Here is a 21,384-nt window from a genome sequence, read left to right as displayed (position 1 = left end):
GAGCAGTTTGCACAATCTACTCATCGTTCAGAATGTGTTTTTTGGGGGGTCAACCAGCGTACAAAATGTGCATCGAAGGCGCCTCCTTGATTGTCTTGTTAAGATGACGCAGAAGTGCGTTCCAAAAAAAGAGTTTTTTTGACTCCTACACCCTTCATCCCTTCGAAGCTCTCACTCCGGAGGGTAAACCCTTTGAAGGGATGAGGGCATAGGGATGAGCTCTTCCGAATGGAACTCAGGATTTGTCTAGTCAGATTCCCCGAACAAATGACTCTTCTATTTAGTGAATCAAAAACACACAGCTCAACCAGAGTGTAGTCTGATTCTTGAACAAATGACTCTGAGTCAGTTCTTTTTAGTGATTTGTTTATTTGAAGGAATGATTTAAAAATAATAATAATAAAATGGATTTTAGTAAAAATGATAATATCCTCTTTGAAATTATGGAGTGTGATACAGCACTGAACCCTGAAGAGCTGAGTGTGCAGTGGAGGTGTGACGGCTCTCACTCATGAAGGCCAAAACGCTGTCAAAGAGTTTCGTCAAAAGTGCCTCTAGAGGGAGAGAAATAAGAGGTTGGTGCATCTGAAGAGGCTTATATAAACCCTTTGATCCGAGCCCATATGTTCAGCGATCTCACACATGACTGAATCTGTCACGAAACTGTACAGGGTGAATCTGTCACTCATGAGAGCTGCTTATATAAAGGTGTGAATGCATGAGGGGCCTGGAAATAATAAATATTAGTTTACACTCATATTAAAGAAAAAAAAAAAAAGAAAAAAAAAAAAGAACTAGGCTGGTGTAATTTGTTTTTGCAACTTTCACATAACTTTACCATATAATTTATTATTCATGCTGGCCTGTTAATACTTCCTGTTACATCTTTAACCAGTCTAGTTTAAATGAATCAATTATTTCATGTCCAGGTCTGTTATTTTTAGGCACATCCACTTATAGTTATAATGTCCTTTCACCTTGCGCTCCAGGATCTTGTCAAGGTTAAATTTCCTCCCTCAAGTCTTATTCTATAATTATCCTGCAGCAGTGCAGTGGTAAAAATTATGATTTTCTTTTTTAATGATCAACTATTACATGAATTATTATAATTAGAAATAAGAAGACATGTACGCAGCATGTCACATGTGGAGTCATATCGCTATTCATTTGACTGTGGGTCATTCCAGTTTGGTGGTTTTGGACTGAGCAGATACGCTGAACAAAAATGTTAAAATTCAATAATTCTTTAGTCTTGTCAGAGGAAGAAAATGTCAGTCTATCATAAAAACACACTGGTCAAACTCTGGTTAGTATAACCTAATAATCCTGACCATATATTTCACATGTGGTCTAGGAAATTTGTCCACTCTGTTACATGACCTTTTACAATGCAGTGTCTAACAGGGTGGACGTTTTAAGCTAATAAATCCCTTTACTAGCTGGGAAAGAACATGCTAGCAGAAGATTTACATTTTTAATAGATGTATAATATCTACTTAAAAAAATATAAACATTTTCATGTCCAGTATAATTTGACACAACAGGGTGGACATGTGTCTTAAACGATTATGTAAGTCTTCTAAAAATGAGGAAAAGAGAGAAAAGTTTGAAATAATGTCTGCGTCCGAAATTGCACACTCTCTGTGCATATTTTGAATAGGTAAATACTTATACTAATAGGTAAAAAATTATGTTCTATATAGTATGAGTGTGTGTACTATTAATGTAATCCAAATGAATGCATTAATGTAATCACAAATCCTCTCCACACTTCAGAATCTCACCAGAAGTAGTAAGAAATTCTAGCAATTTTTTGCCAACTCTTTTATGAGTACTGTGAATTTGGACATACTACTCTTGCCAAGCAGTATCTCTCTTCGCAAAACAAAACAAACAAAAAGTATGCAATCTCAGCAGCTGATATCACTTTTAGCAAGTCATGTGATTTAGGGCATACGCTTAAGATTTTAAAGGGTGAGTAGCACCAATGTAACAGGGTGGACTGGAGTTTGAGAGACAAATTAATTTAATGGATTTACACATTACAAAAATATCACAATAAATAATATTTGATGTCAATAAGTAAATGTATATACAAATACTCAAAATTGCTAATTTAGAAATAAATATGTAACCTTTAGCCTATTTCAAAGTGAAGTTGAAAAACATGATTGAGGACATAGGAATTTGTCAAAGGCTTCAAGAAGTTTTAATTTTAATTATTCTACTAATCATTATGAATGTGTTAACTAGGGTAAATCTATGCATGGAAAACCGTGTGGCATGAAAGTTTATTAACATTTTATGTACAATATGAGGTATTGTTTCATGGACACATAAAATCCACCAAACTGTAGGAATGACCCATGTATTTACTACAGTTTTAAACTCTATTTCCTATACACTCTGCAGTACTGCAGTGCCCTCTAGAGGTACAAGATGAAGAAAAAATGGTGGCATGATATAAAAACATGCACCTTCAAAGTAGGTGGCACTATTATGCAAGTGGTGCTCACTGACATCCAGCTCCACCTCTGTGGCTCTAATGGGTGGAGGGATAGGGTTATGGGTAGGGTTAGGTTGGACCTTCTAGCTACACCCATTACATCCAGAGAGGGGGAGCTGGATTTTATGCTCCACACATGGCTCTGCAGTGAGCAGCCTCTCCTATTATGCCAGTTTTTGTTGCACTCTGACGCCACCTACTGACTGAGGATAGAAGAGCAACTGTAGCTGCAGCTGATCTCAACTTGTTTTTGTGGGAAAAGAGACTTACTATGGCTCCTTTTGTAGATTGATTTACATGCATATATTATTATATCACATATATTTTAATTACAACATTTTGTATGTTCACTAAACTAGTGGATAATGCTGGTTTCTCCCCACAATGTAAGCAAAACCTGACCCATACAAACCACCGCAAGCAGACTCTATGATCAATGACACATTTTGATAAAAGGCAAATAATAATAAGAAACACAACTTAGCTTGGTAAATAGTTTATATATACTGTATCTTTTTTATCTTTGCAAATACAGCATAAAAAACACATATGGTAACATTTCAAAACATTAAAGCGAGTCTGAGCCATTAAGACATGTAGTGAGAATGTTCATCTACAATTTTACAAATTAAAAACAACAACAACAACAACGAGACACTCATCCTCACTCTCCCGACATTTCATCACTCACGCTATAGGCTGCCCTCCGCTCCCGATCCAAATTCACAGTTGGCCGTAATACTGATTCCTTTAATGGTGCTTGTCACTTTATTCAAAAATATCAAACATTTAATGCAGTATTTAAAAGGAAAAAAATGGATACATTTGTATTTACATAAGCTTATCGAATGAGTTTCAAATACAATGCATATATCTTTTTTTAATATATATTTCTTTATATTTATAAATGCTTACTTCCCAGGGTTCTCTTCATCTTCCCAAATCCAGATGCAATCCCAATCCAAATTAGAATCCGACTCAAAATCGGAATTCAAAATAGTCTGTTCATTCATCTTCTCATTGCTCCACAATCCATCGTCCCCATAACAGGGTTTTCACAGGTGAGTGGAGCCGTGTATATGAGCACGCATGCGTAACATTTTGAGCCAAAATAACACGTGTCTTGACATCTTGTACAAAAACTGACTCTCTAAACCAGGGGGAGTCAAACTCAGTTCTTGGAGGGCCACAGTCCTACAGAGTTTAGTTCCAACCTGCTCCAACACACATACCAGTCGTTTTCAAAGAAGCCTGAAGTACTTGATTAGCTGGATCAGGTGCATTTAATTAGAGTTGAAGCTAAACTCTGGCTGAATCCCAAATGGCACCCTAAACCCTCATGACCTTCCTCTGAGTCCGCACTTTCGTGACATACTGCCGCTTTGACTGCCGGGTAAAGTCCTCTGCGTAGCTCGCGGCCTTGTGGGCTCAGCTGAAGTGCGCATCGAGGGCGCATAGCGGCCGCAAAGGGAATTGAAACCTAAAATGATGAATGGGATACCCTACGGTCTCGTGGACTTAACAGACTTAAGTCCACAAGACCGAAAGTGCATAGAAGTGTGTCATTTGGGATTCAGCCTCTGCAGAGCTGTGGCCCTCCAGGAACTGAGTTTGACACCCCTGCTCTAAACCATTATACAGCTTTCAAATTACCTGCAAATACAAATGTATATTTAAAAAAATCTAAAATAATAAATCAAACAAGGCTTTCAGTACCAGTACATATATAGCGCTTGCAGCACAAAAGACATCATACATTCAGCATGGGGGTAAGAGACAGGCACTCTATGGACTGCTATGCTTTTGGGGTCCTCCCTCTCCCTGCGCAAACATTCACACAACTCTCTCTAAACCCATCAGAAAGACGTCCCGGCACATCGTATGCAAACAAAGGACCGGTAACAAGAGTTTCCGTTCATGATCGAAACAATGTGATGTATAAATAAGGTGCGGTCACATTAGCGAGATTTTGCATGAAAAAGGATCCATTGAGATGTATGAAGCACCGCTCACACAGAATTCATTTTCAAAACAAGCAGCTTTCTGTTGGTTAGTGTGGCACCAACTTGAACATGAGCAAAATCTCCATGGGGAATTTTTTCGCCCTCACACGAAACTCCCGATTACACAGATTCCTGTTGGATTTTGCTCGCAAAATTCGCTGAGTAAAAGTAAAGGCACGCTCACACCAAGAACGATGACTATAACGATAAAGATATAGTTTTAAGAATAGCAGAGTCAACAACATAATTATAACGATAACGGCACAGAGAAACAATCATTGAAATCACTTTCAGAACAACTTTTTCCAGCTGATGGAAGGTAAAAACATTAACAGCCAATCAGAATCCAGCCTGTTTTAAAGAGCTCGAGCATTTAAAGCGGCAAACAACAAAACTGCAGCGCGCTTAGAATAAACAGAATGATATCGTGCATTGGTGTGGACACCAATATATTTATCATATATAGCTTGCTACGACAGTCGGTGTTACCAGTGTTCAGCCGCAACACCGGTTAAATCACTTGCCCACCGCAGCATTGCCCCCCACTGTTGTTTTGATTTTTTTATAGTAATAAAAATCACTTCGTTTAGTTAGAGAACCGACACTAAAATTAAAAGCTGGATGCATCTGCTCAGTGCAGTGTGAGTCGCAGCACAGACCAGCAGGAGGAGTCAGATTTCATTAATCACGAGAGTGAGGAGCTGACTGACAAGACAATGGCGGAAAATTTGGTTTCAAAGCTAAATGGATTTAAACCCAGTGCTAATAGGGAACCTGCAAAGGATTAGTTGTGTTTTTCTAGTTGTTGTGTTTTTCATCAAGAATAATAACCCAGCATTCAAGCAATTGTCGCCCGCTAATTCGCACGGGCATTCATAATGTAAACACTCGCTCTGCTCCGCACCATTATGAAAGACTGTGCGCATTTTACTTTCGCTTTCTAATTAGAAATTTAAAAGCGAGGTGCAAAAGAGGGAACCCTTCCCCCCTCCCCCGGTGATACCGGTATTACCGGTGTCATCACACGTCGATTAACCGGTGGGAAAATTTCCTCACCATCACATCCTTATTAGCATTATAGTTATTGTTCTTGGTGTGAACAGCCCTTAAATGTGACCGCACCTATAGCCCTGCATGAGTGAAGATACCGATGCATCTGGAACGTCTCGCTTTCAACATCTCATTTAACACGCGCTAGTATTTTATGTTTGAGAACACATAAACACACTAAACTACACTGGACAGACGAGCACACTTAGCTTTTAGAAGCTTTTTGTAGTAGAGAACCCGTTCCATATTTATTCAAAGGCTCATGAGCTGCAGACAGACAAACCCTAGATCTCACACACAATGACTTTTGGTATCTTAAAAAAAACAACAAAATAAATTGATGCATGGTCCCTATAATTACTATGGCCCGATAAAGGTAAAGGAATGCCCTAGGCTGGCTGCCTGCCATAAATATCAAAATTATATCATTTTTCTCTCAACTTAGCAGAGGAAATACATCTCTGCATTATCTAAAAAAAAAAAAAAAAAAATGACATAAAAGATTTCCGCACACACACATCAGGAATTCCCAGGTCCCCAAACAAAAGGTGAATAGGCCCAAGGTTTTGATTGGCTAAACGAAAGGAGAATAACAGATACAAGTTCTTGCCACTTCTCGCGCCATATCAAAACCAGCAGCTTTCGAGTGGGAGTGTGACCGTCGTAAAGTTCAAAACTTTATAATGATGTTGACGCTCAGATGCTTGAGTAAAATGGGCATGTCTGTCTGGCAGCAAAGATAAAAAAGGCAGGCTAGTTTCTTGGTTTGTGGTTTGAATTTCTGTCACCATTTCCATTTTCTTTTTGTTGTGGTTTTGTTTTGTTATTTTTCTGAATATTCTATTATGGCACAAAGACATAAAGAGCGCATTCACACTTGCGCTCCCTCGCCTCCCGTTCCCAACCCCCCGTTTAAGAAAAGCTCGACCCCTCCGGCCTTCTCTCAGCCGTCGTCGGGTGTACTCAACTCTTCGGGGAACTCGTCGGACGAGCCACTCTTGTGGATGCGTCCGTCGCTGCGCATGCTGTGGAAGGTTTTCTTAAAGGCTTCCATCATGGAGTGGGCCAGTTTTTTAGCCTCTAGTTTGCTCTCGCACTCCACGGCGTGGCAGTCCATCTGGAACGTCAGATCGTCGTTAATTTGCCGGTAGATCCACGCGAACACGTTCGGGCTAATGTCGTGATCCGCCGTGCAATACGCGATGCGAGCCACCTGGAAGGTGTCCATGGCGACAGTGGCCTCGCCCCGTCCGTCCAGGTGATGCAGTCGTACCTGGAAGGGACGGATTTCCAGTATGGCGTTGCTAGAGGTGATGGAGTCATCGTGGGCGACAGATGTCCGCTTTGTGTCGCATAATCCCACCACAGCCGACTCTGTGCAGCCAGACAGGAAATGAGTGCCGGAAATCGTCACATTGCCAAGGTAGGTCACCTGGTGAAAGCAAACACACAACAGGAAAAGTGAAAAGGGGTACAGATTAATGCAAATGCCCATATGCACAATGAAAGGCTCAAATAAATATAAATGCTTATTTGTTTGAATTCAATATTCTGAAAACAATGTACATTTTGGCTTTTATTATTACTAAATATATTAATATTTTTTGACCTACTGAGAATCCGTTTACTATCTTTTTTTAAAAAATATTTTATTTATATATTAAATGTATTTTTACTAGTATACTATATTTGTGCATGATACACAAACAGTATGTGCATGATATGAGTACATGTACTAAACCATTTTCAGACGAGTAATCATTTGTAAATCAAAGTAGCTATTTTTAAAGTGCAATAAAAATGCAAAAGAAACCAGGAAAATTAGGTCTTATTTGTCTGGATTAATTCATTTTCAAAAAGAAAAAGGGTAAAAAACTATTAACAAAAGTCAAGATGATATAACTATTCTCTTATTATTTCTTCAAAAGGATATCAAGTAGTGAAGTGGCAACTTTTAATAAAATATTACCAATATTTGCAACACTAAGATGTGTTTCATACCCAAGATTAAATTAAATTAAATTAGATTAATAAAACACTACTTTGTCTTTTATGCTCACTAAAGCTACATTTATTTGATTAGAATTACAATAAAAACAGCAATATTGTGAAATATTATTACAATTTATAATAATGGTTTTCTCTTGGAATATGTTTTAAAATATAATTTATTCCTGTGATCAAAGCTGAATTTTCAGCATCATTACTCCAGTCTTCAGTGTCACATGATCCTTCAGAAATCATTCTAATATGCTGATTTGCTGCTCAACAAACATTATGTTGAAAACAGTTTTTGCTGCTTCATATTTTTGTGGTACAGTTTTTAAAAATAATAATTAATACTTTATGTATTCAAGTTGTAAGGAAAACATTTTACTGTTACTGCGTGGTTACACCACTTCATGCGTTCTTAAAGCTTTTATTGAAAATGGTGTACCAAAATGTAAAAAAAAAAAAAAAAAAAAAAAAACTTATGAAACCAACAAGAATACATAAAAGTATATTTCCATTGATTTTTTTTTTTTTTTTTTTAAGGTTTTTTCCTTTCATCACATTGGACATTCATATTTGTCATTGGTCTGGAGTTGTAAAGGTATACTGTTGTTTGCAAATCTGTAAACTGAGAGAATGAGAAGTTGAGAATACCCGTTCTTGTTGTGTTTGAATGCGTGTGCTTTTGGCAAGAGTTTGGGAAGAAAATGTGAAACTACAAAAAAAAAAAAAAAAAAACTTTGTCTGGCTTTTTCCTCTTCCAGACATTCTGTTTAGTCTGCAACCACAAGGTCTAATTCTGGCCACGGCCTCTCCTTCCCCCTTTTTTTTTTACCCTCTTGAGAGAATACAATTAAACACAATAGTTTTTATTGCTTAACAGACTTTGAAGACAAGCAAGGGTACAAACATCTGTGCTGTACTTGGTAGGAGACTTCATATCAGACCAACTGTAAAATGCAAAGTCATTCCTCTTATGAACACGACTCTAAGAAAAACCAAGTGCATCTGGAGACAGAGGCACTATATTAATCTCATTCTTTCTCGTGTCTGAAACAGAAAGAGGAGGCCTTGCTGCGAGCCGGGAGAGGAAATGCCAGTAATATCTCTTCTCTTCTGAAAACGATTTACATCAGAGAGAGAGAGGATGAGTGTTCTCTTCTGGAAGAAATGTTGGAAAACATTAGACCTGAAAGAAGACCCTCACTACACTATGACAAACAGATGAGGCAGTGAGTGAGCATGTGTTTCCCAAAAGCCTTATTATCGTAAATGAACACTATTACCACAACAAGAGAAATTGTGCAAATACTGTTGGTAAAAAAAAAAAAAAAAAAAAAAAAAAAAAAGTACACTACTATTCAAAAGTTTGGGGTCAGTAAGATTTTTTTGTAAGAAATCAATACTCTTATTCAGCTGGGATGCATTAAATTGATCAAAAGTGACAGTAGACATTTATAATGTTACAAAAGATTTCCATTTCAAATAAATGCTGTTCTTTTGGACCAATTATCAAAGAGTCCTGGAAAAAAACAAATGTATCACAGTTTCTACAAATCTATTAAGCAGCATTCAAATATTAAGCAGTTTTCAACATTGATAATTATCAGAAATGTTTCTTGAGCAGCAAATCATCATATTAGAATGATTTCTGAAGGATCATGTGACACTGAAGACTGGAGTAATGATGCTGAAAATTTAGCTTTGATCACAGGAATAAATTACATTTTGAAATATATTTAAATAGAAAACAGCTGTTTTAAATTGTAATAACATTTAAAAACATTTTTTACTGTATTTTTGATCAAATAAATGCAGCTTTTGTGAGCAGAAGAGATTTCTTACAAAAACAGAAAGATCTTACAGACCCCAAACCTTTGAACAGTATTAATAATTTTTTTTTGATGCACCCAAATTTCAGCCGGCAAAATCATTTGTCCAAAAATGCAATAACACGGCCCACAGAGAAAATTCCTCAGAAATATTTTTCAAAAATATGAAGATAGCAAATTTTAAAGGAAGAAGAGCAAGTACATTTTGACTAAAGATTACGAAAAAAAATAAATAAATAAATAAACAAATTAAAAACTTTAACCGGCACCAATAATTTGTTCACAATAACACCAGGATGTAGTATTGGTTATAAAATAAAAAGCTTTAAACCCAAAATACTAATGTGAACTGTTTAAAACCATAATAATCCTGAGCCCTTCATGTATTTGATGTGTATTTTACTCTGTGGCGAGATGACAGATTACAGTTTTTTTGGAGAAAGTGTGTTCGTTCACATAAACCTTGTGATGTCTGTTCCTGGGTGGGTCTTTGTCTGTGTGTGTGCGTGTGCGTGTGTGTGTGTGTACACCTCAGGTGGAAACTGTGAGAAATCATCAAACACTGAGGCAGATTGATGCTTCTCAGTCACCACAGAGTCTAGACACCAACAGAGCGCTCATTCATCTCTCCGGCCTCTTACCTCCGCAGGCGACTGAGAGCCTTCCAACAATATAGCTGCTTTTCCAGATCTCTGATGCACAGCTCTCAAAGTGAGAGTGCAAATATTGTGCAATTCATTAATCTGACATCAGGACAATGTAATACCATGCAAATACGGTGTCCTATGAGCCACATTTGTAAATTGTAAATCAACAAAATATATTATTTCCACACAGTTGGATCACATGCATACACCTACACAAAGTACATGGAGAAACAATGTTGTTTGTCCAACACTGTTATGCAACACGTGGCCACAATTACTCACTGTGTGTGTGATTCACTAGTTCAGTATTTTATACTAAGGGCCGGGTGTTATAGCTAAAAATAACTATTTTTCAGCCTTTTGATAAAATATTCTTGATGTTTATGTATTTACTTTGAGTATTTTTTTGTCTAATCAGAAGAACTTTTGTTTCAACCAAATAGACAATTTTGCCAAGTAGATTCAAAATGTATTCATGTTAAAGATACACTATGTAACTTTTTTGTTCAAAATTAACAAAATGTAAATGTAAATGTCAGTACAATCATCAATCCTTCTTCCAAAATGTGTTTTTGTCTTACCCTGATTCACTATGGCAAGCCTGTTATAAATGTTTATATTTTAGACCTGACAGAATAGCATTTGTGGGAATTTGCGTACATACGTAAACATGCGTAAATAGAGAAAAGTTGCTCCGTCTACTTTGACGCGTGTATGTTGTGAGAGTGGCAGAGCTTAGTTGTCACAACGAGTGAGAAAGGTTGACATGGAGCAGCTAAATCTCAACCCTCTGGGGAATCGTCTGTTTAAATAAATGCTGAACAGCGGAAAGTCTGCTGACAAAAAGAGAACTCGACAGAGCTCGTAATAAAACAAGAATCAACATGGCTTGGCTTTTCAGAGATGGTGAGAACGGAGGGATTTGAAATGTTGTAAAAGCAACGTGGAGATTACGTTTTTATTACTCAACAAGTGAGTAAGGTATTTTATTGAACAGTTAAATTGCCATGTGTAGCTCTCTAACAGAGTTGATTGTAAAGCATTATCTATTGTGAAGGCTTTTTTTTATTATGGTTGTTGTAGAGCTGTGCTGGAATTTATTTATTTCCAAGGAAGTTTTGTGTCTATCAATGGGTATAGCAGTAACATCTTCAGCCAGTTAGCTTGAGATCCTTTCTATCTAAACTGGTTATATCTCTTAAGCCTAGTAGTGAATGTTTCATGAGCAGTAGGATAATCTCTCTCTCTCTTTTTAGTTATGAGAAAGAACCATATTCATCCACAGTGTCAAACAGATGAAGCACAACCAAAACAATGTTCTTCTGCAAAATGCATGCAGTTTTGTTTTTAACCACTAGGGCGACAAGTTACATACTGTACCTTTAGAATTTTCATACATCTACATGGTTAATATAACACTCCAATTTTGGTTTCAAAGAACCATATTTTAATAATTTTTTTTTAAATGATTCATTATTTGACAAAAAAAACATTCTTAAACTCGTTCTTAATTTCCAAAAATGTTATTTTGCTTTTGTTCAATGGTGTGACCATTTGAAGTAACATTCTTTACCTTTAAACAACTTAATACTTAATTTTATTTATTCAGTTTTTATTTACTTAAAATACTTAAATACTTTAAAATGAGTGTAATTAAAATAACACGTATAACTGTATAAAATTACATTTATTCCCTTTTTTAAAAATCTTTATTTTAGGAAAGTAAAAGTTGTAAACACTCTTTGGGAAACACAATGGCAACATAAAAAGTGCATAATTACATATTTAAATGATTAAATATGTTCAATATATTTCCCAGCCCTACTTTATTATAGACCAATTAATAAATGGCATGCGTGTATCAATAAATGCATGAAAACCAGTCACAAAACAACAAAAATTTCCACTACACATTCTTAAAGCTCTGTTTCACTTGGCTTGTGATTCATGTGTCCAGCAGGTGGCAGTGTGACGACAATCTAACTGGTGCTCAAGACCCTCCATGTATAATTCAGAAAAAAGGAATTCTTCACCAGCTCGGCATTCCAGAGCGGGATGTTAATGTTCCTGCGTGATTCCACAATGAGAGGCGCATGTGTCCCCTGACGCAGCTGTACGATGAGGGCATGTGCACACAGTCATATATACTGTGTACATTCACATGTGTGCATGTAAAAGACTGCGTTTGTGTGCTTAAGCCAGAGAAAGTTTGTTCTGAGGGGAAGTGATGACTATATTTGGTGTGTGTGTCACTATGTTTGTTAACAGAATGTGTGTGTGTGTGTGTGTGTATGTGTGTGTGTAAACAGCACACAGAACAGACTTTGTACATACTGAATGAATCTTTCACCTCTGACTCCATAATGAAGGCTTTCACAAACATACAGAACCAACATACACAGAAATATACTCTTACCAAACACACATTCTTACAAAAAAAGCATGTAAATGACGAGTCGCTAGCTCAAAAACAAACACTCATGCTATGAGTCACCTTCTCTTAGTGTTGCTACATGCTGAAGTCCAGACACATTCTCTACACAAGTACCTGAACACAGATGCTAATAGCTACACAAGCTCATAGCTACACAAGCTCAATTTTATGCATCATTGCTTTTCGAAATTTGTCAGAACTCAAAAATGCGTGTTGCATTCTCAGAGTTGCGCAACAAACATCTTCTACAGTCAGTTTTCTCTGTCAATGCACAGCAACAATCTGAAACAGAAGTCAGTTAAGGTTAGTTAACGCTGACGTTTATAGCTAGCTACCTGAATAATAACGCATCTGGTTTAATGTCACAGACATGAAACTCGCTATGAACAGTTGCCTTTAAAGGATTAGTTCACTTTAAAATGAACATTACCCCAAGATTTACTCACCCTCAAGCCATCCTAGCTGTATATGACTTTCTTCTTTCTGATGAACACAGTTATGCTTTTTTCATAAGTTGAATAGGGAGGGTGTAGGATGTAGCATAAGCATTTTGAACTGCAAGAAGCGCTACACTTTCTTGAATATGGAAGGCAGTCTGGTGGAAGCTAGATATTTTACTTTATAATTTAAAAATATGGATATTTTTCTTACACAAACGCATTTCTTCACTTTAGATGGCCTTTATTAACCTTATTAACCCCCCGGAGCCATGTGGAGTACGTTTATGATGGATGGATGCACTTTCTTTAGCTTCAAACTCGTTGGTCCCGTTCACTGCAATTATAAAGCTCAGATGCATCAGGATATTTATTAATATAACTCTGATTGTGTTCATCAGAAAGAAGAAGAAAGTCATATACCTAGGATGGCTTGAGGTTGAGTAAATCTTGGGGTAATTTTCATTTGAAAGTGATCTAATCTTTTAAGTAATTTGAATTAACTGAATGTAGAAGAGGACAATTTATGCTAATATCCACTATAGCACCCCTTGTGGCAACATTGAGAATGCAACTGCTTTAAGAACTGTGTTCTAAAACACATTTTGGAATGCAACCATTTTCCAAGTTTGCATAGATTTTGTTTGCTAGGGTCTCGAGACATGTAGGGCGGGAACTTGATTCTATGCATCAGTTGTTGATTGGATGTTGAGAGTTCTGCATACGTCACAAGAGAGAAGTATGTCGTTTTCACCTAAAGGTCCAGGTTTGCAATTTCAATTAAACATTACAAGGTCAAAATTGTAAAAATATTAAATATGGGAATGGATGAATTGTTCTCAATAAGATCTATAACATGAAAATTCATCCTATCTTTTTTCTGAATGCATTTTATGCCAGCTTTAAAAATGTGGTGCTCATGGCGTGAGACACATAAAACACAGTGTGACTCATTGCAGCAGTCAAAAGACATCCGACTGGAGCAAACTTCCATAAAGCAGCAATCAAAAAACAGTGCAGCAGCCCCTAACAATACTCAGAATGCACAACAGGTGAATTGTAACTACACCTACTTCAACCCTGAGTACACTGTACCAAACCTAGAGTATACTACATATAATATGTGTACGGTTTCTTTAACAGGGTCTTGGATTTCTCAAATGCATATTCATCTCTTGGAAAATCAGAGAATAAGACAGAAACATCAGGGAAGAGGAAGAATGTGTTTATGCTGGATTGTGGTGACAGTTTAGACCAGGGGTGTCCAAACTCAGTCCTGTAGGGCCAATGTCCTGCAGAGTTTAGCAACAACTTACCACCACACACCTGCCTGGAAGTTCCTGTATGCCTAAAAGCCTTGATTAGCTGGTGTGTTTAATTGGGGTTGGAGCTAAACTCTGCAGGACAGTGGCCCTTCCAGGAGCAGGATTGGACACCCCTGGTTTAGATGCATGTGTGGTCCTGATCTAAGTATGGCCGATTCCACAAACCCTCAGAGTTATGAGGAGATCAATATAGAAACCACAGTTACTGACACACAAAAACACACACATACATGGAAAGCATCCATCATTCAATCACATCTGTCTAAAACATTTAAAACCTGGATTGCACACACACAGGCCCTGAAGAAAAGAAACAGATCAATGATCAATGAAATAGGGAACAATTAATAAGTTAGTTCACCCTAAAATGAAAATTAAGTCATCATTTACTAACCCAGGTGTTGTTCTAATGCAGTATATGACCTTCTTTCTTTTTTAGACCACAAAAAGAGAAATGTAAAAAAAAAATGTCCCGCTCATACTCATCCATATAAATGGCAGTGAATAGCGACCAGCATCAAGTTTTAAAAAGAGATGCAGAAGTATCCCAGAATAATTCCCTGCAACATGTGTCATATATCCCATGTGTTCTCTGGGTATATAAAAGGGTTTGGTAAAAAAAACAAAAAACAACAACAACTGAAATGTAATTTATTATTTAACAAAAATCCTGACCTTGGCCGTTGGTCTTCTGTGCACGACACGTGCCTTTGTGAGACTCTATTAGCGCCGCAGTTCACTCTGACTCACCCAAAAAAAAGCACACAAGTTGTGAGAAATCAAGACTAAGAAATACAGTGCCTAGAAATCCCAAAAAAGTATCCATGTACTTTCTTCACTGAGTTAAACATCTCCAGACTGGAACTCTAGGTGTCAGATGACAGTCAGAATGACAGTTGACAGATGTGAACATGATAACTTCCTGTTACGATGAACACAACAGATATATTCACCTCAGAGAAGAAAGTACATGGATTGTATTTCATGCCGCAGTTCTCTTAAGGTGATGATACACGGGGCAACTTTTTGAGCAATGTTGCTTGGGCACTTTCCCATTGAGAATGGCCAACAAATTTCTATCTGGAAGCTTTAGATCGAAATTTGTTGCCCATTTTCAATGGGAAAGTGCCCAAGCAACATTGCTCTGCGACACTGCCCGGCAACATTGCTCAAAAAGTTGTCCCGTGTATCATCACATTTAGTCTTGATTTCTCACAATCTCCTTTTGTGGTCAGGAAAAAAAAGGCGTACGGCATTAGAACAACACCAGGGTGAGTAAATGATGACTTGAATTTAGAGTGAACTATCTTCTTTAAGGACAGGAACAAAAAAATTCCAGAAAATGAAGTTATTATAAACTAAAACCATTAAAAAAAACATTTGTTACTAAAATAACTCAAATCAAATAAAAATTAATAAAAACTATAGAAATATTAAAACATTAATTTTAAGATATTAAAATATATTAATAAAAATGACAAAAACAACCAAAAGTTTATTATTAAGATACTATATATATATATATATATATATATATATATATATATATATATATATATATAAATAGTATCTTAATTTTACTAATATAACACTGGTTTAAACCGAGCCAGAGCAGACATTTCATGCATGCCTAGAGAGAAGTGAGCACAGGACACACACACACACACACACACACACACACACACAGCGGGGCCGATCGCCATGGAAACAGTGTATAGACTAGCTTTGTTGAGTTGTTACATAATCAAAGGGTCTCAATGGATGATTAGGTCGTTCTTTCTGTCTGTCTTTCTATCACTAACTCTCTCAAACAGCTACTCTCATGCAATAACACATGGTCTGTTAAATCATCGGACTGGACGTCTGTTAAAACGGCTTTTGCCATTTCAAGAAAAATGTGAATCATTATAAAACCGGTCTACACCCAAAAATGTAGACATGCTTGTGGTCGAGTGTGTGTGAGTGTGTTTAGTGTAGGCCAGATGCTTTGTATCCTCTGAGGTCCATGTTAAAATACACAGATGAAAATATGTGAAATTTTTCAACTGAGCGCAAATATGTGCCCACAGTACATTCCTTTAATGTTAGAAATGTGGCATAAATTATACCGGGCCCTACAGCTTTTAAGAGAAAGAAAGAGAAACACTAGTGAGGTGGAAGAAGCATGACAAAGACATAGACAGGCAGAGGAAGAGATGCTCTGTGTTTGTCTTAGCCAGCATTTTGCGATGAATGGATGCTGAGGTATCCATGGCAACAACACCGCAGCAGCTTCTTTAGTAGGCCAATATCCTTGAGAGATTTTCTATATTTTTAGCTTATGTATTATTCTGCTGTTCTTCCTTTCAGAACATGCATGTGACTCCACAATATTCTACAAGGACAGGTGGACCAACACAAGTACATGAATGTGTCCGAACGCATCAACCAGTTTTTTTTTTATTTTTTTTTTTATGTGAAGCGTGCCATTTGTACACTACTAGTGACACTGTATGGAACTTCAAAAATATTGTTTTCCAAACCGGTTTCCTGGTCAGACAAACAGACAGACCGGTCAAACCCATTAAAATGAGATATTTCAAGAGAAAAAAACCTATACCCTTCAACTTTGAAAAATATTTTTGTGTTGGGCTTATTTGGGTCATTGTGGAGCATCTCATTTACGTGTAAAAATCAGGTCGATGCACATTTTTTTGTCCAGATATATATAAAATGTATTAATGTATGCATTAAAAGTTTACATTTTGATGTTTTTGGGGGGCAAAAAGTAAAAAAATGTCAGGATGACAACTATTCTAATATCATAATGAAGAATAATGAATAATAAGCCTCATTAAAAGTATGACATTCTTGAAAAGAAAATCGTATTAGACTTGTGTGTGTTAGTTTGGCATCATCTTTTGGGGGGAAAAACTGCTTGACTATCCATTACAATTTGAAAACTGATTGTCTGCCGAGCCAAAGTCACTTGGATTCAAGGTGTAAAGGTTATTAGCTTTTACTTGGTTGATGATGGGTGAGACCACATGACGTTATATTTAAACTTTTTACAAAACCACATGAAACCAATCACTGTAAACCCTAACGCTCAAAATACTTAATTGGTTTGAGTAGGACAAACTTAAATTAAACAAATTTCTTCAATTAAATTAACTGTAGGGCTGCACGATATATCGAAAATATTGAAATATCGCACATGTACATATCGCGATATGCATGTCGCAACGGCATACGATATATGAATGATTTCAATAGGCTACTACAAAACGATGTGAAAAGTCAAAGTTTTAGGTCAACGCATATAGCAGTGAATAGACTGGGCACGCGACTGTTACTTACGTGACTTGCTTGACATTAAAAGAGTTATTAACTGCAATAAGTTGCAGAAAACAACTCCTTGTGGTCTCGCGCTGTCTGCTGTCTGACACACACAACCGCCTCTCTGACAGCGCACAATCCCTTCAGTTCTCTTTCGCGCCTTATTGCACTTGTACTGTCAAATACACACACTGTTATGTCTTGGTGAGCATTCATGTAAACACAGTCGGTTATGACTTAAGTTAACATTATCAGTTGGGGAAAAAAAACGGATGCGTTTCAGTAGGATCTGTGGCCGTACATTAGGTCTTAAAGGGACAGCAGCTAATAACAGTAAACCTGCTGCTGTCTGCGAAACAACAAAAGATAAAGAGAAATTCACTCACTGCTCTTGACTAAATAACTTTTGTAGCTTTATTATGAATCAATGTATATTTAATTCATGTGAAGACTATGGAGTTTTTATATTTACATTTGATCACTCAGTTTCTGTATTGTTTCTTACTTAAATGCTATTTCAAGTAAGAATTTGTCCTATTGTATTTGTCCTATTGTTTGTAGTTCTTATTTTTTAATAAAGATAAAATAACAAATAACTAATCATTTACCCCTAGTTTTTAGTTGTTTTTGTTTACCTGGATGTTCTTGATTTTAAGATTTAGGTTGATATAACTATATATTATCGAGCAAAGAGTTTTAAATATTGGCATACTTCTTTTTTTTTTTTTTTTTTTTACATTGGTGTTCAAATTACATTGTCAGATTTGTGACATTACTTTTTAAGTAATGCTAAAAAAACTTCTGGTCACTCTCAGAAATTGCAGTGATTATTTCTTTTCCCAGAAAGAATGTGAAACATACTATATTGGTTACTACATTTTTAAAATATTTTAAAATATAATTTAAATTGATTTTACACACTTAAAGCAATATCGTATCGCATATCGAATATCGCATTTTTTAACAAGGTATCGCATATCGCATTTTTTTTCAATATCGCACAGCCCTAATTAACTGTTATTGTAATTAACCTAATTACACATATTTCAAGTAAACTGAACTGTTTCATTGTTTTGAGTTGTATGAACTCATTTCTTTTAATTTAGACTAACTTAAGTTTAACTGAAACTTGTGCTGGGATTTCTATTTCCCAGCATGCTTTGCCCATGGCACTTGAAAGGGAGAGTAAATGCTAAAATTAAGTGTTATATATTGTTTTTTTGTGCAAGGTTAATAATAAGGGAGATTTAGTAGTGATTGATGGTTAATGTTAAGATAACCTGGTAATTTTCAGTTAAATGTATAAATTAGTGTACTCAAATATTTCATGTTAAGAACAATAAAAATGTATGAGTACAAAATTAAAATCTTAAACTTTGAGTTTCTTAACTTTAAAAAAAATTATCATTCGACTTTTTTGAGACAACTTATTAGGGTTAACAGTGAAGTAAATAACTCATTTGATTCGCAAGAACTCAAAATAAAAAAGTTAATTAACTAAATATTTTATGTAAATTGCTATCAAAATTTATGAGTTAGCTAACTCAGTACTTCAAGTTAGGGAGCAATTAACATGAAAACTTGATAGTTCTGCTTACATCATGAAACATCATAACTCAAAAAATTTGGTAACTGATTACCTCAATTTTTTTTTGAGTTAGCCCAACTTATTCGGGTTTACAGTGAACATGAACAGGTTCTTTACCTTATATCCTGTGTGTGCGCGGTTCTTGTTATGAGGTGTGGTGGAACACAGCTCGATGGCTTCAGGTTCATGAAAGATCACCGTAGGCAGTGGGTCCTTCCGGAGCGTCAGCACGTTGAGTTTGGTCTTAAGCATTGTCTGTAAATGCTGAAAAAGAGTTTGAACAATGTTTAACAAACACAGCTTCACAGATGCCTCTGCTTAAAACACCACTTCTACAACCTGGACGGATGAATGAATTGTTTAATCATAACATCCAAGGTACTCCATAAAGTTAATGGCACACTTGTGTGATATTACACAGAAGTCCGTCTCTTTCAGACCACTCTCATGTTGTAATAGAGTGTTATTTAAATATAATAAATACAATATGAGACAGCACTCACCCCTCAAACTATTTGCTAAGGGAGATTTAAATTAGATTCATGTAAATTATACAGGGAACCTTTAACTCGATACATTGCAAAAATATTAATAAGAACAACAGGATCCAAACTATGAAGTTCAACTGCTATTTATTGAACAGACATAATCAACCACCCAAAACTGTTATGGTTACAATGTAATGATTCATTTAAAGAAACAGCTCCTAAGAGCTCATGAATGGGAATACGCCAGTTGAGCTGTATATTATTAGCTATGTTTCCATCCAAATTTGTGAATTTAACTTTGCGCAAAATTGGAATATTGCATAAAATATTTGCGAATAAAACAGTTTCAATCCCATGTGTTCAAGAGAACAAAACGGTACTTTCTGGGAAATTGGTGCAAAATACCTGTAATAAAAATGAAAGTTGCTGCAATCCACTGTGGCTCTTTTTCGTACATCAAATGACTTGCGCAGACGAAACACATTAAACGCTGTTATGTTATCTTGCATTTGGATGCCTATAGTTTGAGAACGCAATTGTGTGAGACTTCTGGGAGGGAACTAAACCAAATCTTTCTGATGACAGAGTTTGGCTCAGGCATTTCAGAATGAACAGACCAACATTTGAGATACTAACCAGCGGACCAATCACATCATCTGTTGAGGCAGTCACATGATTTTTTTTTTTTTGTGTGTGCATTGAGGGATTTATTTGGCAAATGTGTTTTCATCATAGTTCATGCGCATTTATTCTTATTGAATAAAAAAAAAAAAATCAACTCAATTGAGTGCATTTTTAGAATTTATCCACATCTTTGGGTTTCCATCCAGTATTTTTTCATGCTATATCCCAAAATTCACATAAAAATAGGTGGATGGAAACATAGCTATTGTTTCACTAAAAAGAACCAGTTCAAAAAGAGTCATTTGTTCCTGAATCACACTTAATTTAAACATGGTAAAATCTGTTAAATGTAGAGCCAAAACATAAACTAAACAAACATTTATAGGGCAGGGTGTGGAACTTAAAGAATGACAGGCATTCAGATTCATCTGAGTCAGACTCATCTGAGTCATAGATGATAGAAGATTCTGAAGGTAGAGAAGAAAGTGGAGAAATATAGAATATGGAAAAGGGGGTGAGACAGAGGAAACGAGTGAACGACAGAAGCCACATGTATAAACGCACCCTGAGCCCAGAATCAGCACTTTACAACTTTCTGAGAGAAAGAAACATTCCTGTGGTCTGAGGATAAAAGAATAAAGAGAGAAGCAGAGAGAGAAAAAACAGAGAGAGAGAAAGAAAGAGAGGTCTGTTCAGGGGAGGGTGAGGTGTTGAAATAAATCTGGAATTTTATTCATAATATTTTCACTGAGTTTAATTTTTATTCTCAGTCAGGAAGTCAAAAAACCCTTCAGAGACTGTAGGAACCTGACTCTATTTACAACTTATTCAACAGAAGACTGGAGAGATGGACGTCTTCCATGAAAAACTGCATGTGTTTGTGCTTAAATGCACTGTCATTGTCATGACCTTGCTTAAATACCAAATCATTTCTGTCTGTTTCCGCAAAGTCATAATAAAATGTTTTTTCTAAAACACTGATAAGTAAAACTTTTTGGTATGCTGACCTTAAACTTCCCTTCCTGAAATAAGATATTGTTTTCCAAACTTTACCTCCTACAGAGTGAAGGGTTCCTCTCTAGAGAGAGAGAGAGAGAGAGAGAGAGAGAGAGAGAGAGAGAGAGAGAGAGAGAGAGAGAG

At 36.3% G+C, this 21,384-nt stretch overlaps 1 protein-coding gene across 1 annotated transcript in view; it reads right to left on the bottom strand.

Moving 5' to 3' along the window:
- Positions 1-2,986: 2,986 nt before the first annotated feature.
- Positions 2,987-21,384, bottom strand: part of pid1 (phosphotyrosine interaction domain containing 1) — a 32,918-nt gene continuing 14,520 nt past the window's right edge. The window contains exons 2-3 of the mRNA XM_051870465.1: positions 19,250-19,396; positions 2,987-6,991 (exon numbers count right to left, since the gene is read on the bottom strand). Of these exons, the coding sequence (XP_051726425.1) occupies positions 6,503-6,991; positions 19,250-19,396 (636 nt within the window). The 3' untranslated portion in view covers positions 2,987-6,502. The remainder of the gene's footprint in view (positions 6,992-19,249; positions 19,397-21,384) is intronic.

Source organism: Ctenopharyngodon idella, chromosome 18, assembly GCF_019924925.1.
Source record: "Ctenopharyngodon idella isolate HZGC_01 chromosome 18, HZGC01, whole genome shotgun sequence".
In the NCBI taxonomy this organism is placed as follows: Eukaryota; Metazoa; Chordata; class Actinopteri; order Cypriniformes; family Xenocyprididae; genus Ctenopharyngodon; species Ctenopharyngodon idella.
This window is presented reverse-complemented; position numbering and strand designations above follow the sequence as displayed.